Below are 18918 nucleotides of genomic sequence, written 5' to 3' on the forward strand. Positions count from 1 at the left end.
ACACAGTTACGTGGTATAAGTACAAATTGAATCTTACATCTTAATGTTAAACAAAGAAAACTTTAACCTAGTATGTAATCAAATAACAAAATAATGTCGCAAAGTGTAAACTTGGAACCACAACAGTTCAACAATGGAAGATTTCCATTTACAAAAGTAACGCTCTCGCTCTCTGCAACGACAACAGGACAGAGACTCGTGTTAAACAACATGCATTGGCACCTTAACTGTAATTCAACTGTATTCTTGGCTCACTGATCACAGCAATAATATAAGGGGCAGTCATATAAAAACTGGACCGATGGAAAAAAAGTAGGTAAACTGTTTACCATTTCAGAAGGAAGTGCCATAACTGTTAATACATTTCTTCCACAGTGAGACAAGATGGTGAGTGCCTTCACGGAAAAATGTTTACAACTCTTTGTCCGAAACAAATTGACGGCAACAAATGCCCAGAAATATGGAAATCACACGGGGAGAGTTTGGGACTGTACAGGGTATGTGTAAGAGCTTTGTAGTGAAACTAGGGTGGTCCCCCATGTCGGGAAGGTTGTTTTGAATAAGCTGCAGAAGTTTCGGTGGGAAGCCCTTACACATTCTCCGTACCATCCCAATGTCTGCCCGTGTGGTTTCCGTATTTTTAAAGCCCTGAAGAAAGACATTTGTGGCCATCGATTTGATTCGGATGAAGGGATGCGTGCCTGGGCACAATCACAGTTCTGTAGGGAACTGCAAAGATTTTACTGTGAAGGCATTGACTAGTTTGTCTCAGTAGGATAAATGTATTAACAGTTGTGACAATCACTTTTGTTCCGTCTGTCTAGTTGTTGTCTGACTGCCCCTCATATACACTTTAAATTAATTTCTTCATCCATAAAGATGCATTCACTACTGAATAAAATGCACACAGAAGGATGATCTTGCTAAACTCTGAATTTATTTATAAGAATACTGTGATTTACACAGTTAAAAGCTTTTGCTCAACTGAAGACAAAGTGTGTAAATAAAGCTGTGATCACATTACAGCACTTTATTTGTAAAGGTCCGTCTCGATCATGTAAATTGTACAGTTCACAATTACTGGGTTTGGCCCTTGCCATCTTTACATCTGTAACAAGTACATAAACAGTGGTGTAACGAACTAAATTCAATGAGCTGAAGCAAAAGCTACAGCAGCTCTGCACAAGAAAGATAAAAATTCTGACAAGATTAACAGCTCACATACCAGCCATACATACCACAAATATATTCTGATGTAGGTATAAAAGCCAAAATCTATATATCTAGAAGATACATACAAAGTGCTACGATGGCCTGGATGTGTCTAACATTTATATAAATAACTGAGGGCAGTAGAGGGCACTATAGCTAGGGTAAATGGGTATTGTACTGTAAATTTATTTTAACTGTTCAATTTAGGATACCCGTTACTCGTGTAGCCAAGTTATATTGCCCTTTACTGGCCTCAGTTATTTGTACAAATACTAAACACATCTAGGCCATTACCAGCACTTCCTACATACCTAGATATTTAGATTTTGATGTCGATGCCTACACCAGAATATTTTTACGGTATGTATGGCTGGTAATCCTGTTAACATTTTTATGCTTCAGCTAATTGAACTTAGTTGGTTAAACACTGTTTTTCTATTTTTAACAGATCTGAAGATTGGAATGGCCGAAACCGTAATTGTGAATTGTAGAATTTATGATCGAGACGGACCTTTATAAATAAAATGCCTTTGACGCATCACTACGAACAGATGCTTCCAGGTTATGAGCGGTGGCGGCGGAGCGAGTCAAAGCAGTGACGTGACGTGCAGGCCTCGGGGATCAGTTAAGTATTAGTAATTGAGAGGATGTGCACCTGGAGAGGCGAGTCGCTCCTCCGCAGCGGCGGGCGGCGGAGCGTGGCCCGGGTGCAGGCCGTCCTCGGCGCCCGGGGGCGACATGGTCCGCTTGTAGCTGCCCTCGAGCGCGGGCAGGCATCGCTCGGCGCGCTCCCGCCGGTACGCCAGGTACGACGCCTTGGACGTGCTCCTGCAACGGCAGAAACACATGTCGTGAGTGCGAGACATCCACCGGTCGACTGCTGCTGCTGCCACAGTAATTTGGGCGGTGACGCCCTCGCGCACGCGCACTTCTGCGCCTTGACGAACTGCCAGTGGACGGACTGACGTGGTGTGGCGTGGCGTGGCCCTGGCCGCTCTGTTTACGGAGCCTCGGCCTTACGCGCTGCGTGTTTAGATGATTAGGGGACGCTACGCGCTGTCGCTATATACTGTCTCGTCTCGTCTGAATCATCATCAGAGATATCCGCGTCTGCGATCCGCGTTTTCCGAAACAACCATTGCGAAATTTTCCAATTCTGAGCTACTGAAAGACGCGACGCAGCGACCGACTAATTTCGTGTGCAGCCTACACGTCCCGACGGACCGTACTCAGCGATTACAGCGTCGCACTATTCCTATCGCCGGTTGCAAATAGTTCACTGAGGTTATGTTCAACGAGATGCTGCCTGGTTTTACACAGAAACAAAACTGGGATTTCATTTGCTCGTTGTAGAGCTAAGAAGGTAAAGAAAGAAATTACCCAAGCTCTGTCACTTAAGGAACAGGGTGTCGATGATTTTTGTAATTATATAACAATGGATGGAACTTGTTCTCGGAGCTGCTCATCATCATCAAACCAGTCTTAACGCAGAAGAGTTGTCATGAGAGGGGCTGTAAGGAATGACTGTTCGCTACATTGCCGTTTATAGCCACTAACAGAAGTTACGAGGACCCTAAATTCAGTGCAGTTGTATCCCCACTATTGTTATTTAAAATGGTTCCTGAAACCGGCAACGTGATTTACAGTTGCCTGAGGGAACACATCATGGTAAAACAAACTAAGTAAAACAAAGGTGTTCTGTAAACGTTATGCATTTATTTATGTAAGTTGCATTCATTTATGTACGTAGCATAAAATATGTCTTCTGTAAGTTTCCTACTAATTGCAAATTACGAGAAAGACTACAAATGGCAATAGCGCACATCATCTAATAAATACAACAGGAACATACGAAATGAAGCATTAGCAACTGTTAGAACTGTCTTACATTTTGCTGTTCATAGCAGAAGGCTTGGATGTAGGCCGGATTTTTTAACACTTCTAACAGTGAAGCAATTTATTTTACGAATAAAAGTCCATCGACTGTCTACATTTTGGTTTTTAGATTTTGTTTCCGATACGTATCGTAAATGAAATCTAAGATCTAATCTGTCACTATTTCAGTTTTTAGATTCCATTTCCGATAAGTATAGGAAATAAAACCTACAAATCTACAAATCCTCTCCGTTCCACTGCATCGCTCAGTCACCTTCTCCAAGTCCTTTACAGTAGCGGGAACCCGACTCTGGAATAACCTCCCTCGTTATGTTAGAGAACTTAAAAACATGACCGGCTTCAAAAAACAGTTAATGACGTATCTACTTAAGCAACAGTAATGCCTTCCTCTGTACATGAGTGCACTTCATCTCATTACTTCCCTCTCTCCCCCTCCTTAAAGCTCCCTTACCCAAAACTCGCTATACTAGTAAACATTTACTTTACACACCAATATATTAATGTACATCTGCACAAACCTTCATTATTATTGCCACTCTTTCTCATGTTTGTCATTATTATTTGATTTTTTTTACTGTTATTATTATTGCTTTCACCATAATCTGTATGTATAGCACCTGATGTAAAAATACTGCCAGCATTTACTTTATTAGGTCTTAGTCATATTCATCATTATTATTTGATTTTTTGTTTTACTGTTATTATTATTGCTTTTATCATAATATGTATGTATAGCAACTGTTGTAAAAATACTTCCGCATTTACTTTATTAGGTCTTAGTCACTACTCTTTATTCATATTGTCACTAGAGTAAGCTAATTTTCTCATTTAAACTATGTTCATGATGTAACTCTGATGTGTGAAATGCTGCATGTGTGAAACACTGGTCCGATGTAAGAGAGGGCCCGATGGCCCTAATCTGGTCAGGTTAAATAAATAAATAAATAAATAAATATATAGAGATGGTCGACGGACTTTTATTCATAATATACATATCTTTTACTCTATGTACCACATTAAACCATTTTGGATTCGTTAAAAAGTACTTCATTTTTTGTTGCTCTATCGCTATACTGGTTTCTGTACAAATTGTAAATAGCCTTTCGCTCCCTGTATTTTACCCCTGCCACCTTTAGAATTTGAAAGAGAGTATTCCAGTCAACATTGTCAAAAGCTTAGGAAAGCATTTCTGAAGAAGAGAAATTTGTTAACATCAAGTATAGATTTAAGTGTCAGGAAGTCGTTTCTGAAAGTATTTGTATGGAGTGTAGCCATGTATGGAAGTGAAACATGGACAATAAATAGTTTGGACAAAAAGAGAATAGAAGCTTTCGAAATGTGGTGCTACAGAAAAATGTTGAAGATTAGGTGGGTAGATCACGTAACTAATGAGGAGGTATTGAATAGGATTGGGGAGAAGAGAAGTTTGTGGCACAACTTGACTAGAAGAAGGGATCGGTTGGTAGTACATGTCCTGAGGCATAAAGGGATCACAAATTTAGCATTGGAGGGCAGCGTGGAGGGTACAAATCGTAGAGGGAGACCAAGAGATGAATACACTAAGCAGATTCAGAAGGATGTAGGTTGCAGTAGGTACTGGGAGATGAAGGAGCTTGCACAGGATAGATTAGCATGGAGAGCTGCATCAAACCAGTCTCACGACTGAAGACCACAACAACAACATTGCTATACTCCTCGCACGGCGTGTCCCGTAAACATCTGAAACTTTAAATTTCTCCAGAAACTCTTGTCATTGTTGTTCCGTCCGCTTCACACTCTGTCATGTGCAATAAACAGCTTTTAATCCTGCGCGCAATGACGACAGACGAAGTATTGTCGGGCGGTTGGGTCGATTTGGTGGGTGAAGTTCTGCGGGGACGGAGGGCCGCTGGGTGAAATTGTGAATGTGCCCAACAGAAGGCCCGACAGGAAAAGCTGCTCGGTCGGTCGGCCAAAGCGCCTACACACGTCCTATTTGTCGAGCCGCCGTCGGTTGGCTAGTGCGTGTGTACGGCCCTTAAACGTGACATGTTCAGTGTTTAACAACCGTGCACGAACAATTGGGAGCGAGGGCCGCATAAAAGACGCTGCTGCAGAAAATAGTCTGGCATAACAGAAGAACATAACACCATTGCACACTAGGAGAAAACCGAGTGAGGTTGCGCTATTGTTAACAAACGGGCCTTGTATTTGGGAGGATAGAGGCTCTAATCCTGAACTGGCAATCCAAATCTAGTTTTTTTCCTAAATTACTTCCTAATGTTTCCTAATTGTATAACCACGGCCGACTATCTGTCCTATCCTTGCGAAAATGTGCCTGTATGTATGTAAACGTCTGTGTATATATTAATTTTCTTGTCCGTAAAAGTAATGTCCAATACCCTCATAAAATTGATTCACGGATGAATGAAACTACTACACTATTACTACTACTGCTACCATCCACCGGTCCCCAAGTAATGCTTGGTGCCCATGGAAGGCAGTTTGCCGGCCGGAGTGGCCGTGCGGTTCTAGGCGCTACACTCTTGAACCGAGAGACCGCTACGGTCGCAGGTTCGAATCCTGCCTCGGGCATGGATGTGTGTGATGTCCTTAGGTTAGTTAGGTTTAAGTAGTTCTAAGTTCTAGGGGACTGATGACCTTAGAAGTTAAGTCCCATAGTGCTCAGAGCCATTTTTTTAAAAAAATGGTAAAATAGCAATGTAATGAACTACAAATGTGATATTCATTACGAAAAAAAAGCATACGAAATACGAAAATTCATGTGATAAGAGTAACAATCAGTACAATGAAAAACCAGCCAAAGTTGCAAATTTCACTTTTTTTATTCACTCTATGACTAGTTTCGGGCCGGGACCCATTTTCAAATCATTGCAACATAGTCAAAAATGGTATTTTAGAAAGTATGCTTGAAGTTCGTATAAGTAACAAAGCTCGTCATGGGGCGGGATGGTATGAGTTAAAACATAACATAGTTTAGATATAAGACTGGCGGTAAGCCATAGGACTAGTCACTTGATAGACGGACTCATTTCAATGGTATACTGCATTTACAACCACTTTTTAACGCCGGCCGCGGTGGTCTAGCGGTTCTAGGCGCGCAGTCCGGAACCGCGCGACTGCTACGGTCGCAGGTTCGAATCCTGCCTCGGGCATGGATGTGTGTGATGTCCTTAGGTTAGTTAGGTTTAAATAGTTCTAAGTTCTAGGGGACTGATGACCACAGTAGTTAAGTCCCATAGTGCTCAGAGCCATTTGAACCACTTTTTAACGCAAACTGCAGAGTTACAGAAACACACAGAATAATGAGTCTTCTTCCTGTTTCGGCCCTCTGTTCTTATCCTGATAACACTGGTTACAGGAAACATGTCTAAGCATGCATAATTTATGGCTCTTCGTTATGTCCCCTGATACGCATATAAACTACAGAGTTAGTGTGCTTATCTTTGAAATGTGAGTGAATGCTGACGCTAACCATCTCACTACTATTGCCACACATCTGGCTATCAGTTGCTAATGTCACAGTAAATGAGCATTAAAGCAGTAGTATTTTTGTAGCTTCGGAGAGGAAAAATAACCTTTGCTCCGGAAAAAGTAGATTACTCATGTCAAACAGCTCTGCTTCCTATGTTTTCCTATTAACGTACGAAGACTGAAAGGGTACGTTTCTGCCTTCGAACAATAACACTCAGTGAACGCTTTCGTAATGATTTCAGCGACAACAAAAACGAGAGTGTCTAGATGTCTCAAGATCGAGAGGAAATGCAATAAACGCCACTGGCAAACAACCGTACTTTACTTTTTCAGCGAAAGGATAATGTCAGCGCGAATTTGAGATTTTCTAATCTTCCCTAATGTACGCAACGAGCGATGACAAATGAAACTTTTTTCCGTTTTTGCCTGCCCGGTTAGGCCACCCGCAGAACTCACAACTGTCCACGCGCAGCACTCAAGGTATTCCAAGATAGTACGCTCACTTTGATTTATATTGCTTTATCCACTCTGTTTAACCCGAATATTACCTCATTATCTTCGAAGATAGAAATGTATTTTGGTATGGAGACAACATTAGATTTGATAAGCATATTTCATTCCTCCAGTTTCTGATATCAAAAATACAAAGAATTCGATCTTAGGGTGCCAAAGTAAAGACAAACAATTGGTTGTGTTTTTAAATTCTTTTAAGGTTCTGCTGTTGCTATCAGATCAAACATTTAATTACTGTGGCCCATACATCAGCAATGGGAAGCTAAAATCTGATCGTCATGCGACGGTTCATTTGCACAGGTACTTTCGGATTTATTAATGCCTCAATAACATACACTCCTGGAAATGGAAAAAAGAACACATTGACACCGGTGTGTCAGACCCACCATACTTGCTCCGGACACTGCGAGAGGGTTGTACAAGCAATGATCACACGCACGGCACAGCGGACACACCAGGAACCGCGGTGTTGGCCGTCGAATGGCGCTAGCTGCGCAGCATTTGTGCACCGCCGCCGTCAGTGTCAGCCAGTTTGCCGTGGCATACGGAGCTCCATCACAGTCTTTAACACTGGTAGCATGCCGCGACAGCGTGGACGTGAGCCGTATGTGCAGTTGACGGACTTTGAGCGAGGGCGTATAGTGGGCATGCGGGAGGCCGGGTGGACGTACCGCCGAATTGCTCAACACGTGGGGCGTGAGGTCTCCACAGTACATCGATGTTGTCGCCAGTGGTCGGCGGAAGGTGCACGTGCCCGTCGACCTGGGACCGGACCGCAGCGACGCACGGATGCACGCCAAGACCGTAGGATCCTACGCAGTGCCGTAGGGGACCGCACCGCCACTTCCCAGCAAATTAGGGACACTGTTGCTCCTGGGGTATCGGCGAGGACCATTCGCAACCGTCTCCATGAAGCTGGGCTACGGTCCCGCACACCGTTAGGCCGTCTTCCGCTCACGCCCCAACATCGTGCAGCCCGCCTCCAGTGGTGTCGCGACAGGCGTGAATGGAGGGACGAATGGAGACGTGTCGTCTTCAGCGATGAGAGTCGCTTCTGCCTTGGTGCCAATGATGGTCGTATGCGTGTTTGGCGCCGTGCAGGTGAGCGCCACAATCAGGACTGCATACGACCGAGGCACACAGGGCCAACACCCGGCATCATGGTGTGGGGAGCGATCTCCTACACTGGCCGTACACCACTGTTGATCGTCGAGTGGACACTTAATAGTGCACGGTACATCCAAACCGTCATCGAACCCATCGTTCTACCATTCCTAGACCGGCAAGGGAGCTTGCTGTTCCAACAGGACAATGCACGTCCGCATGTATCCCGTGCCACCCAACGTGCTCTAGAAGGTGTAAGTCAACTACCCTGGCCAGCAAGATCTCCGGATCTGTCCCCCATTGAGCATGTTTGGGACTGGATGAAGCGTCGTCTCACGCGGTCTGCACGTCCAGCACGAACGCTGGTCCAACTGAGGCGCCAGGTGGAAATGGCATGGCAAGCCGTTCCACAGGACTACATCCAGCATCTCTACGATCGTCTCCATGGGAGAATAGCAGCCTGCATTGCTGCGAAAGGTGGATATACACTGTACTAGTGCCGACATTGTGCATGCTCTGTTGCCTGTGTCTATGTGCCTGTGGTTCTGTCAGTGTGATCATGTGATGTATCTGACCCCAGGAATGTGTCAATAAAGTTTCCCCTTCCTGGGACAATGAATTCACGGTGTTCTTATTTCAATTTCCAGGAGTGTATTTCGTCGTTCAAATATTCACCAATGGCTCCAACACAGAATAGACAGCTTACCGATAATGCACAAAAATTCATAAGCAGTGGCATAACTAGCGGTTCACCCTGCGATAACTCGCTCCATTGAATCTTGACATTCCTAGCATACTTTGTTTTCGTTTCTTAAAACCTTAAGGGCAAATATTATTAACAATTTATGGATTTATCTGTTAACAACCAGATATAGTCGTGTATATTTTTGCAGTTTTGATAAAACTGACACATTGTAGATCATGATCGCATGAAGCTCCATGAAAGATAATTAATGCCGGTCCTCTTCCCCTTTTCTTGATATCCCACAATAATTAACTTTGTCTTTTGTCAGTGAGAAAAAATCGAAAGTCATGCCACGCAAGCGAATCGTAACGGTACCCGCAGACCGAGCATAAGCTGTAACGGCCAATTATGCTGATCAGTATGGCATATTAAATCGGGAACCCGCTTGGAGGTCGTTCGAGAACTGGCATGTACTGCTACTCTGGCAGCGAAAGTTACCGAATAGTACATTCACTTCAAGCAAGCAGGAATATCATTCTATTTGTGTTTAAGTATCACCATGTAGAATAAAAGAATTCGTTTTCTTTCATAGATCCAGTGATTTTTTTAAAAAAATAGATAGACGCTATATGATACAGACTGGAACTTTCTGTCGCGTTTTGATGGTTATTGATTATCCCCTAAGCCACCCAAAATTTAGTTTGAGATCTGAAAACTAGTTCGTAGGAGGTGCCGAAAGACTCTTTCCAGTGGATATGAGCAGAGTCGTTGCATTGGCGCCCCGTCATCAGGGCCAACGAAGTGTTCTGATGTTTCTGTATCACATCATCCCATGGTACACATTACTCTGCATTCAGCTGTGTGGTTCGATTTGTCTTGTACTGTAATTTCATTCGTATTAGTGTATGTTGTAGTACAATAAATTTCTCCCAAGTCTGGTTACGTATCGAATTATTTTACCCGCTTACACAGGTTGTTTCGCTTTTGTGTCTGCTGTTATTGAGCTGTTTGTGCGTACGAATTGTCCAGTATATATTTTCCGCGGTGCTTCAGCAAATGGAAGTGATTGCGACGCCATACACACCCAGTAATATCCACGTGGTGGTGTACAGCTTAATAACTTGTTTGGCAGAATTTTCAGCGTTTTAAGATCACAGGTTCTGTAGTAACACCAAAGGTAAAAGACCTATTTGCTGCTCCTGAGATGGAGTTTCGCGTGCTAAATTTAGTGGACCAAAATCTTGGAACCAATGTGGAACGATTGGCTGCAGCTTAATCTGTGAGTCACCCTCTTGTTTTAGCAGTATTTCATGAACAATTGCTGTAATCCAAACAATGCACTACGGACAGATACACTGCCGTGGATGGGCATCACGTTGAGTACCTCCTATGAACAATCCTTCGGATCTAAAAAAAAAAAAAAAAAAAAAAAAAAAAAAAAAAAAAAAAAAAAAAAAGAGTACGGGTTTCCAGGCTTATGTTTATTGAGCTTTGTTTCCTTGTTTCTAAGAGTAATATCACCTTTCAAAATATCCTACAAGAACAATAACGACATCTGTGAATGTGAGGCGTTCCAGCAGCGGTAAACACGTTACCAAACTCTACGTGGCTAATACAAGACGACAGCCATCCAAGTTTTACTCGGAAAATGTTTGGCGTGTCCAATTTTTTGACATCACGCGCATTTATGCGTGGTATAAGCTGGCCCACAAGTATGAGCTGGCCCACAAGGCTTAAGCAGCCCACAAATGTCGGTCTTCAAAGCAGCAAAAAGACTCGCAGCTAATAAAATTTTCATGGCAATGGTAAAACGTGAAGTTTCTGTGACGCATACGAGAAAATCGAGAAAACGTCACACACAATTAGATAGGTGTACTTCTCAAAGTGTCTTCCGAAAAATCATAAGCTACCGTCTGCGTGTCGGCAGTTTGTTTCCAGTCTGATTTCATGTTACAAGAGGGTGGGAAGGAGACAGATTGAATATTTACATTTAAGAAACGTTCTTCACTGGTGTGATGAAGATATGTACAGTGCATGAATTTGGTAGCACCATTTTTTCCCCATTTGAAATAATTCTTCATTACGAAATTCAAACATTTCAAAAACAAACGGCATCAGAGAGTTGCGAGTGTGAGGTCCGGTTTTTTTTTAACACACAACATACAACCTCGGCAGCTCGCGTGGTCACAGCACAGTTGCCGAAATATTGATGTTGATTTTAAGGATACTACCGCACTGTCGCAGCCTCCGCTGAGCGACGGAGCCGCGAGGCGGCGAGGCGAACAGAACGCAGGCGCCCGCGCCCCTGCCCCTGCCTCTGTCTTGCGCAATCGCTTGGCAGGCCTCCAAACAAAGCACGGAGCAGCCCCACCCCGTGGCTTGCCGATATGTTTGCGAATTCCAGAGCGACGGCCTGTTCTTAACTGAAGCGTACAGCCGGCGCACGCGGAGGTCGCCGATGCAGGACCCGAACAGAGCGACACTTCGGAACTTCATTCATTTCAACCTCATTTAATAATTACAGCTGTTGTTGTGTACTTGCTGTGTTACCTAAACAGTTTCGTGTTTCATAGTTTTATGAAATATGTGGAAAATGTTCAACATACGTCGGCTCTTGGTAAATAATTTCGTAGTTACAGGTAAAATACAAACGACGCATCTTGATGGCTGAATTTCGGTTTAAGGCTATTGCCAGACAATAGCTCAAAAATAGGCTTTTAGACCACAAACCGGTTATCTTTTCACTCATAAGCACTCTGTCAACGTGTAAGTCCATTGGTGGCACTTGGAATACACCCATAGTTCACTAAGAAGGACAAACGTCGAACTTTCATCCAGCATAGAAAGTCACAGGCTTCGGCTGCGGATATTTTCCCCACTGGCAACAAAGTGAAAGACGAAGCGGTGTAACAATTCAACTAATTGCTTACTTTGACAGCTCAAAAAATATAGGAGTAGTTACAGTTCCATTAACTGTTAACGTACATGAGATTTTAAAAAATTACCCAAGTGTGAGTAGCACTCGCGCAATGGGGACTTCGTACAAACTTAGTTATATATAACTTAGTTCATCCACACTGGAAATATAATTTAGTTCATACATCCTGGGAATACGAAACCCACAGATTTTTGCCTGTTATCGATATCGATACTAGCAAGATACTGGTCCCGGGAATTCCAAGACCGTATCAAAATCTCTACAGCAGTTCTTGAGATTAGTCTGGACACACCAAAAGAAGCGAGCAGCAAACTTCAGCCTACATATGTAGAGAGAGCAAATTTAATAAAACGTTTTCTTATTTACTTAATAAAACACGACTACAACCTACATTTTATGTTCGCATGCAGTAATGTCTGTCTATTATGCTTTTGACAGGTAATGACTGCAATGTATGTTCAAATGCCAGAAATATATTTTTATGTGATATAATTATAATTTAACAAGTTTCAGATTTTTTATTTAACTTGTACTATGAAAACTTTGCTTCTTGCCGAATTTCATGATAATAGGTCAACGAGAAGTATTCAATTGATTTTGATGAGTCAGTGTGCGAGTATTAAATTATGTGACCTGAATAACCGAATCTTTTGAGCGTAAACTTTGTTACACCGTCAAGGGAACCATCGACGTTAATTTGCGACATCAATTTGTACCGGATATGCCGACCCAATCCTGAGAAAAGGACCTTAACAGTCGGGCAGACAAACACGGAAAAGTAAGTGATCTAAGGGTTTCGTTTATACAGGTTGAGGCACGAAACTTAAAAATTAATTTCGTTCACTGGTAGCGATAAAATGCACCAACTACCTACTATTGACTTATTTTTTCGGAATCATACACAGAGATTGATCAAAAAAATTAATTTGTAGGTTTAAATCTCTTATTTTTGCACACATGGTACCATTTAGAGATAAAAGTGGTCAAGCACTAGCTCAAAAACTGAAACAGACATACTCGTGCAGCGAAACAATGAGGTGAATATTTACCTACAACGGCTCATGAAAGTGGGCGTCATTCCTCTGAGAGCGTTTATGCACGAAAGCAAATTTCCCGATGCGCTGCGTACTAATCCTGCAGTAGTCGCGTGGATTACGTATGTTATCCAGTCGCGGAAAAATAAATAAATAAAAGATGGACTGTTGGTGGACACAGTTTTGAACGAGCGCCGGTCGTCCGTGGTTGTCACAGCGGTTCTGCGAAGACAGCGCTATACCATAATGCGCGCGACCAGTTGCGTAAATACTTTTGAAACAGTCTTTCCTCAGTGTTTTGTTCCATTTTTATTGTTAGAATATGTTTATTACATTGACTCATTTTTAGAATGTATAAACATGTGAAATAATCATGTAATTTCATGAAACTTTAGAAACACTATAGAGAAGATGTAAGATGTTCGAATTCTAGTGTGGTTGGCGGAGACTCACAATTAGGAAGATATTCCAGACTCGAATTCTAGCGATCAAGATGGTTTTCTAGAAGAGCGAGACCGCCAGTCTGAGTATGAGCAAGAGGAAGAAATACCTGGTGAATCAACTGGAAAAGAGTCCCGAATTTGCATATGATGAGGTTCATTTTTTCACTGGCGTAGACGACACTGTCTGGTCAAACATTCCTATTCTGAATACAGGAAGATCTCTAAGCCCTAACATTTTATATGTGCCTCCTGGTCCTAAGAGAATTATATGACAAAACTACTATTGATAATTGCCCCCCCCCCCCCTCGCCCCCCTTTTTTTTTTGACGACAGCATCATTCAACTTATAACCAATTGTACTAACATAAAAACAGACTATATCAAAAATAAATATTTGAGAGAGAGAGAGGTTAAACATACAGCCTAATAAAGTGGTTATTTTGACGTAGACAATGGCGCAATAATTTATGCCGATCCAGGAGCTCACTGGAAACCGGTAATAATATTCGACGACGGTACAAAGAACGGAGTAGATATAATTAAGATGATCTCGCTGTATCATGTGTACAGAAATTTACGGCTCTGCTCTGATGAATCTTAGCTCCCTCGATCCACTTCGGACTTTTACAGTGAACTAAAACAACACTGCTGCTCGCAGTTCGGCTTACCAAATACTGAACAAAAATGTTGCCAAGAAGTCTGCCATCAACCTGGGGTGCAGATGCATCAACTCTACGAACAGTAGCAACATCAATAGTCAACACCACTGTTCATTGTGTGTGTGTGTGTGTGTGTGTGTGTGTGTGTGTGTGTGTGTGTGTGTGTAAGTAAGTAAGTACAATCTAACTTCTGCACCATTTCAGTGCAGTAATAAGTTCATTGTAAATAAGTATTATAGTAGTTGTATTACACGTTTATTACCTTATAAATAAATAAAAAAAATTTATTTTAAATTCAGTGCATTAGTATTTGTAAAATGATTCTTTCATATAATGTTCATTAAAAAATGACGATCATTCCACTTGGGACCTGTGGAATGGTACATTAGCTTATTTGTTTGAGTTGTAAATATTTGTCAGGTATTATTGTTTTTCTGATATGTTTTACATCCTGGAGGACCTCCTCACTACGGATCAATTGGAATGAAAGTAAATCTTATCTGCAGAATACTGTTCTCCTGTCTGGCAGAGAAGTCACCGTACCAACATGGTAGACGTGCAGCTCCACGATATCACGCGTATTATCCCTGGGACATTAAAGTCTACCCCAATACCATGGCTCTCCGTCATCGCCAACATCACCTTATAACCAACCCCTCGAAAGCACTAAAAGGGTTCGACTTTGTTAGGAAAGACTGGGTTAAGCTCAACCGTACCCGAAGTGGCCACACTAGATGCAAGGCCACGTTCTATAAACGGGGATTCATAGGTAACCCAAACTGTGAGTGTGGAGAACCTGAGCAAACTCTGAACCAAATTACTAAAGTGTGCCCTACTAGGAAATTGAGTGGTTCAGAAGGACCTCGGGCTATGAAGCGGATCCAACACCCGGACAGCGATGTGTAACCAATAGCTTCTAGTCTCGCATGACACATTAATATATCTGTATATCATATATCACATTGACCACTTGCATGTATAAGAAATATTTTATTCACTAATTCATTATTTTAAATGTATGGGTATATATATTCCTTTGCAACGTAATGACAATTATTTGTAAATATGCTGCTGGCATGTCATACGATAAATAAATAACCTCGGGAATGGCACAAGGTGTTCTACGGGTCGCTGCTATGACTGCGGAAGCGGAAGTACACAAAATATAAACACCCGGTAAGTGTGCAATGCGTGTAATAATTTCATTTGCCCTGATCATTCCAAGGTCGCCTGTATGTCTTGTTCCGAAAACAATGATAGATAAGTATTTTTCGAATGCGTATATTTTTTAAACTCCAAGTCAATGATTCAGTTTTAGTTAAAAATGTGATGTAATATTAAAATTATGTTGTTTGCTCAAATATGGGGAAATTTGTCTACTTTTTATTGATAGATTTAATAACAGTGCCGTGGGCAACACTCAAAACACTCCATAAAAATTTTTCTAACTTCAATTACTACTTAGTTGAGAAAATGGCATAACCATATAATCCACGGCACCACTGGAGTTTCTTTTTAGAGTGCGATCACTGCAGTAGGGTTCATCTCTTTCTGGAGGGGGGAGGGGGCACTATAGCACACCTCCATCGTCCAAACTGTCATTTTCGGATTTTTTCCACTTATATCCAAAGGTAATGCTGGACCAAATCTCACGGACTAACACGTTTCTCCTTTGCCGACTAAACCTAAGGCACGTAGGCTACTCTGAATTGTATCTAGTCAGATCCTATCGATCCAAGAGAAGAATGTTGCAAGATGAACTCTAAGTGGTCACAGTACATACATTCAGTACCTATTGCACCAAATAAATTAAGCTGGGAAATGAGTAGACACCCTACGGAAAGCAACAATGTGTCAGAAACTGAGTTAGGGTCCAGTAAACATTGTATCGTAACACTTGTGGAAAGGCAGCAGTCCGTACTTCGCTTTAGTTCTTGAATCAGACACAGGGTCCACGCGCATGGCAACTACGGTATCGATTCTAATGCAGGATACTCTGCAGCAATGTGACGTTATCAAGAGACCTTAAAGAGAAAAATTCATGACCTACCATACGGGGGAAGAAGTTGCAACCATTAAAGTAAATGAAGAGCCTACAGGTTCAAATAAATGGCGCAGTAGTTGATAACGCTTTGGCCTTATGCCAATCCCTGCGCAACTACTGATAATTTAACAGAGCTGATTCGGTTGTACCTATGCATTTTCTTTCTAAATATCTCAAACTGTTAGTGATTATTAATGGTGCACAATGGGTATAGGAATACCATTTTCCGCATCTTGCAGGCTGAACAACGGGTACTGCTCTGACGCTGAACACGATGTTGACGAAATGCCACAGCTCTATACAGACAAGATAATCGCAACTTATTAGTACGTATTGACTACCTTCAAATAGATAAGCGATTTTGTTTTCTTCCTAAATTTCTAGTAATTTAACTTCCACATCAATAATATCTTTCTAGACCGTTTGATGCTAGTGCCGTGCCTGTCATTTACGCGGCGAAATTCTTCCTTTCCCGAAATTTCCAGAATTCGAAAGGATGGCAAACCTTGTTCTCGTTGCCCAGTGAATAGTGAACGTTACGGAAAAGGGCAGGGCATAACAGTATTTAACAGCAAGTTGGTTGGCTTCCGCCGCGTCGTATCGGTTTCTCCCCTCTGGCAGTCGGATTGCACAGTAAGACTTCACGAGGGAACCAACAATACACACAACTGATTCATTCTGCAAAGAACAGCAGCCTGTCAATGTAAACGTTTCTCTATCAGCAGCGTTCATACATCCGGTGCATTACCATATTCAATAGAAGTCATCAACCCTACGGTTAATGCGACCTCCACAAGATCTCTAAACGGCACGGTATTATTGGCGGTCGTACGCTTTTGTTTCCTCCGCCCTGTGAATGTAGACAGTTATGGGAGAATCGCGCTACGTGAAAACAACACGATTGTGTGCCCAACCATTTTCCGCATATACAAGTTTCTACCACATATGAAAGTTACACAAAAAACTAGAGCTAACTGGGAACCTAATTTCACATTTGTTCAACTGAATTCGTTCAAGAATATGATCGCAGCCTCTCGCTTTTCTCCCCTCTTAGTTCAGTCATTATTAAATAACGGTCGATGAAAAGTGGAAACTACATCTTTGTATGTAAGACGCTTCAGAACGCAAGGCAAGTGTATTACTGGAGCATCAGGAGTGGAAAACAGTAACATATATGTTGTATAGTATTATTTTCTATCGCAATAAATGCAATTTTAATTATGAGCAAAGTCTAACACAGAGATCGTTCTGGAAGAAACCGTACAATAAACCAGCAAGGTTTGTCTAAATTACGTAAATATTTTTACCAAAATTCGGGAAGCAACGTGATAATTTAAGTATAAGACAGCTTCATTCCAGAAACGTAAAGCTAACATCTTGAGAGTGTATGGCCGTCAGAATCGGGAAAGTTATTCGGAGTCCCAAGATGTTTGTTTGAAATAGACGATTGTTTCAAATATTACAATCCGTTGCCACTGTGCTATGAGAATCGCCAGAATGCTACGGCAACTACTGCCTGTTAGGAGTAACTCATGACTGACCCTATATTATTCCCTTTTGTGACCAAGCTTTACTATTGTAAAGATTCATATAAGACGAACATTAACAGTAATTAAGTACTAGTGTAAAGTTACTTGCTGAGAAGAGATATAATTGGAACTGTACTGTTATAGATGCTCAAAGCGGTTTTTATTCTTTGCCTTTATATGCTGCTGTTTATATATGATATATGAATATCACATTGGTTTTGTTTTGGATGGATATAACTCGAATCTGGATATAATTTTTCTGAAAAGATATTGATTTCTGTACTACGTTGTCCGTAAAGGCACGGAAAAAAATATACGAAAGAAATGAATGAAGAACTATGCCACTGCTGTCTAATAAATTATTTGGATTCAAGAACTGTCCATTGCTGGTGAAGGAAAACTTCAATTTTACGCATATTCATTTCATTAATTAGAAATAAAGGTGCCAGATCGAGGCCACGGGTGTCATGGGGAGATATCAATTCTGCGAACGAGCCTGCACCACATGGTCAACTGTGTTTCTCCACGCCGCTGCGAAAATGACGACTGCCATATCGGGATGCACACTGGACTGTGTGTAATCCACCAGCTGAATGAATCTGTTTCTATTTCAGGAACATCCGGAAGAGGGACATACATTTTATGTAGAGAATGGGAATTGGCTTATTTACTATAAGGATGATGTAGCTAGGATATTCTGACCCGCTGAGAGAGTTGAGCGGTGGCGGGAAAGGGGGGTTGTTAGAATCTATTATCCATTCACAGCTCATACACGGACTGTGTGCTGCCTTCTCTTCAAATCACAATTACTGAGATTCGAAATCTCGGTACAGCTGAAATAAATTGGGAAGGTAATAGCGGCTAGTCACTGTCTCAACTACAGTATTTCTTAAAGTTGCGAAACTTCTTGGCAGATTAAAACTATGTCTGGACCGGGACTCGAATCCGGAACCTCGCCTTAGCTAACCACGCACATCTCACGACCCGTCCTCGCGGCGCAACTTCCGTCAGTACGTGTCTCCTACTCTGCAGAGCTTTCAGCGCACACGTCATCCACGGTGACTGACACGCACCGCACGGCACAACACAACACAACACAACACAGCACAGCACAGCACCTGCGGTCGGAGCGGCAGAGGGAGGCGCGCAGCCATTGCCGGATGGAAAGCAGCGCGCACTTGGCGGCGGACACGGAGTTGGACGCGGCGGCTGCCGGCTGGCTGTCCATGCGGACACTGCCCACTAGCCGCTCCACACACCGCGACCGCAGCGCCTCTTGGCAGGCTTCCGACAGGCCGCGCGCGCGCGCGTTGCGGCCCGAAGCCCCGCACTGGCTGCCGCAAACGGATTACTGCGCCACCAAAACATCGCCGGATGGATTTAACGC

The 18918-nt window shown here is 42.4% G+C and overlaps 1 protein-coding gene across 1 annotated transcript in view; it reads right to left on the bottom strand.

Moving 5' to 3' along the window:
- The window catches only part of LOC124613745, a 220269-nt gene that overhangs the window by 10708 nt on the left and 190643 nt on the right, over positions 1–18918 (bottom strand). The window contains exon 10 of the mRNA XM_047142462.1: positions 1868–2040. Coding sequence (XP_046998418.1) covers positions 1868–2040 — 173 coding nt within the window. The remainder of the gene's footprint in view (positions 1–1867; positions 2041–18918) is intronic.

This window comes from Schistocerca americana, chromosome 4 (assembly GCF_021461395.2).
Source record: "Schistocerca americana isolate TAMUIC-IGC-003095 chromosome 4, iqSchAmer2.1, whole genome shotgun sequence".
In the NCBI taxonomy this organism is placed as follows: Eukaryota; Metazoa; Arthropoda; class Insecta; order Orthoptera; family Acrididae; genus Schistocerca; species Schistocerca americana.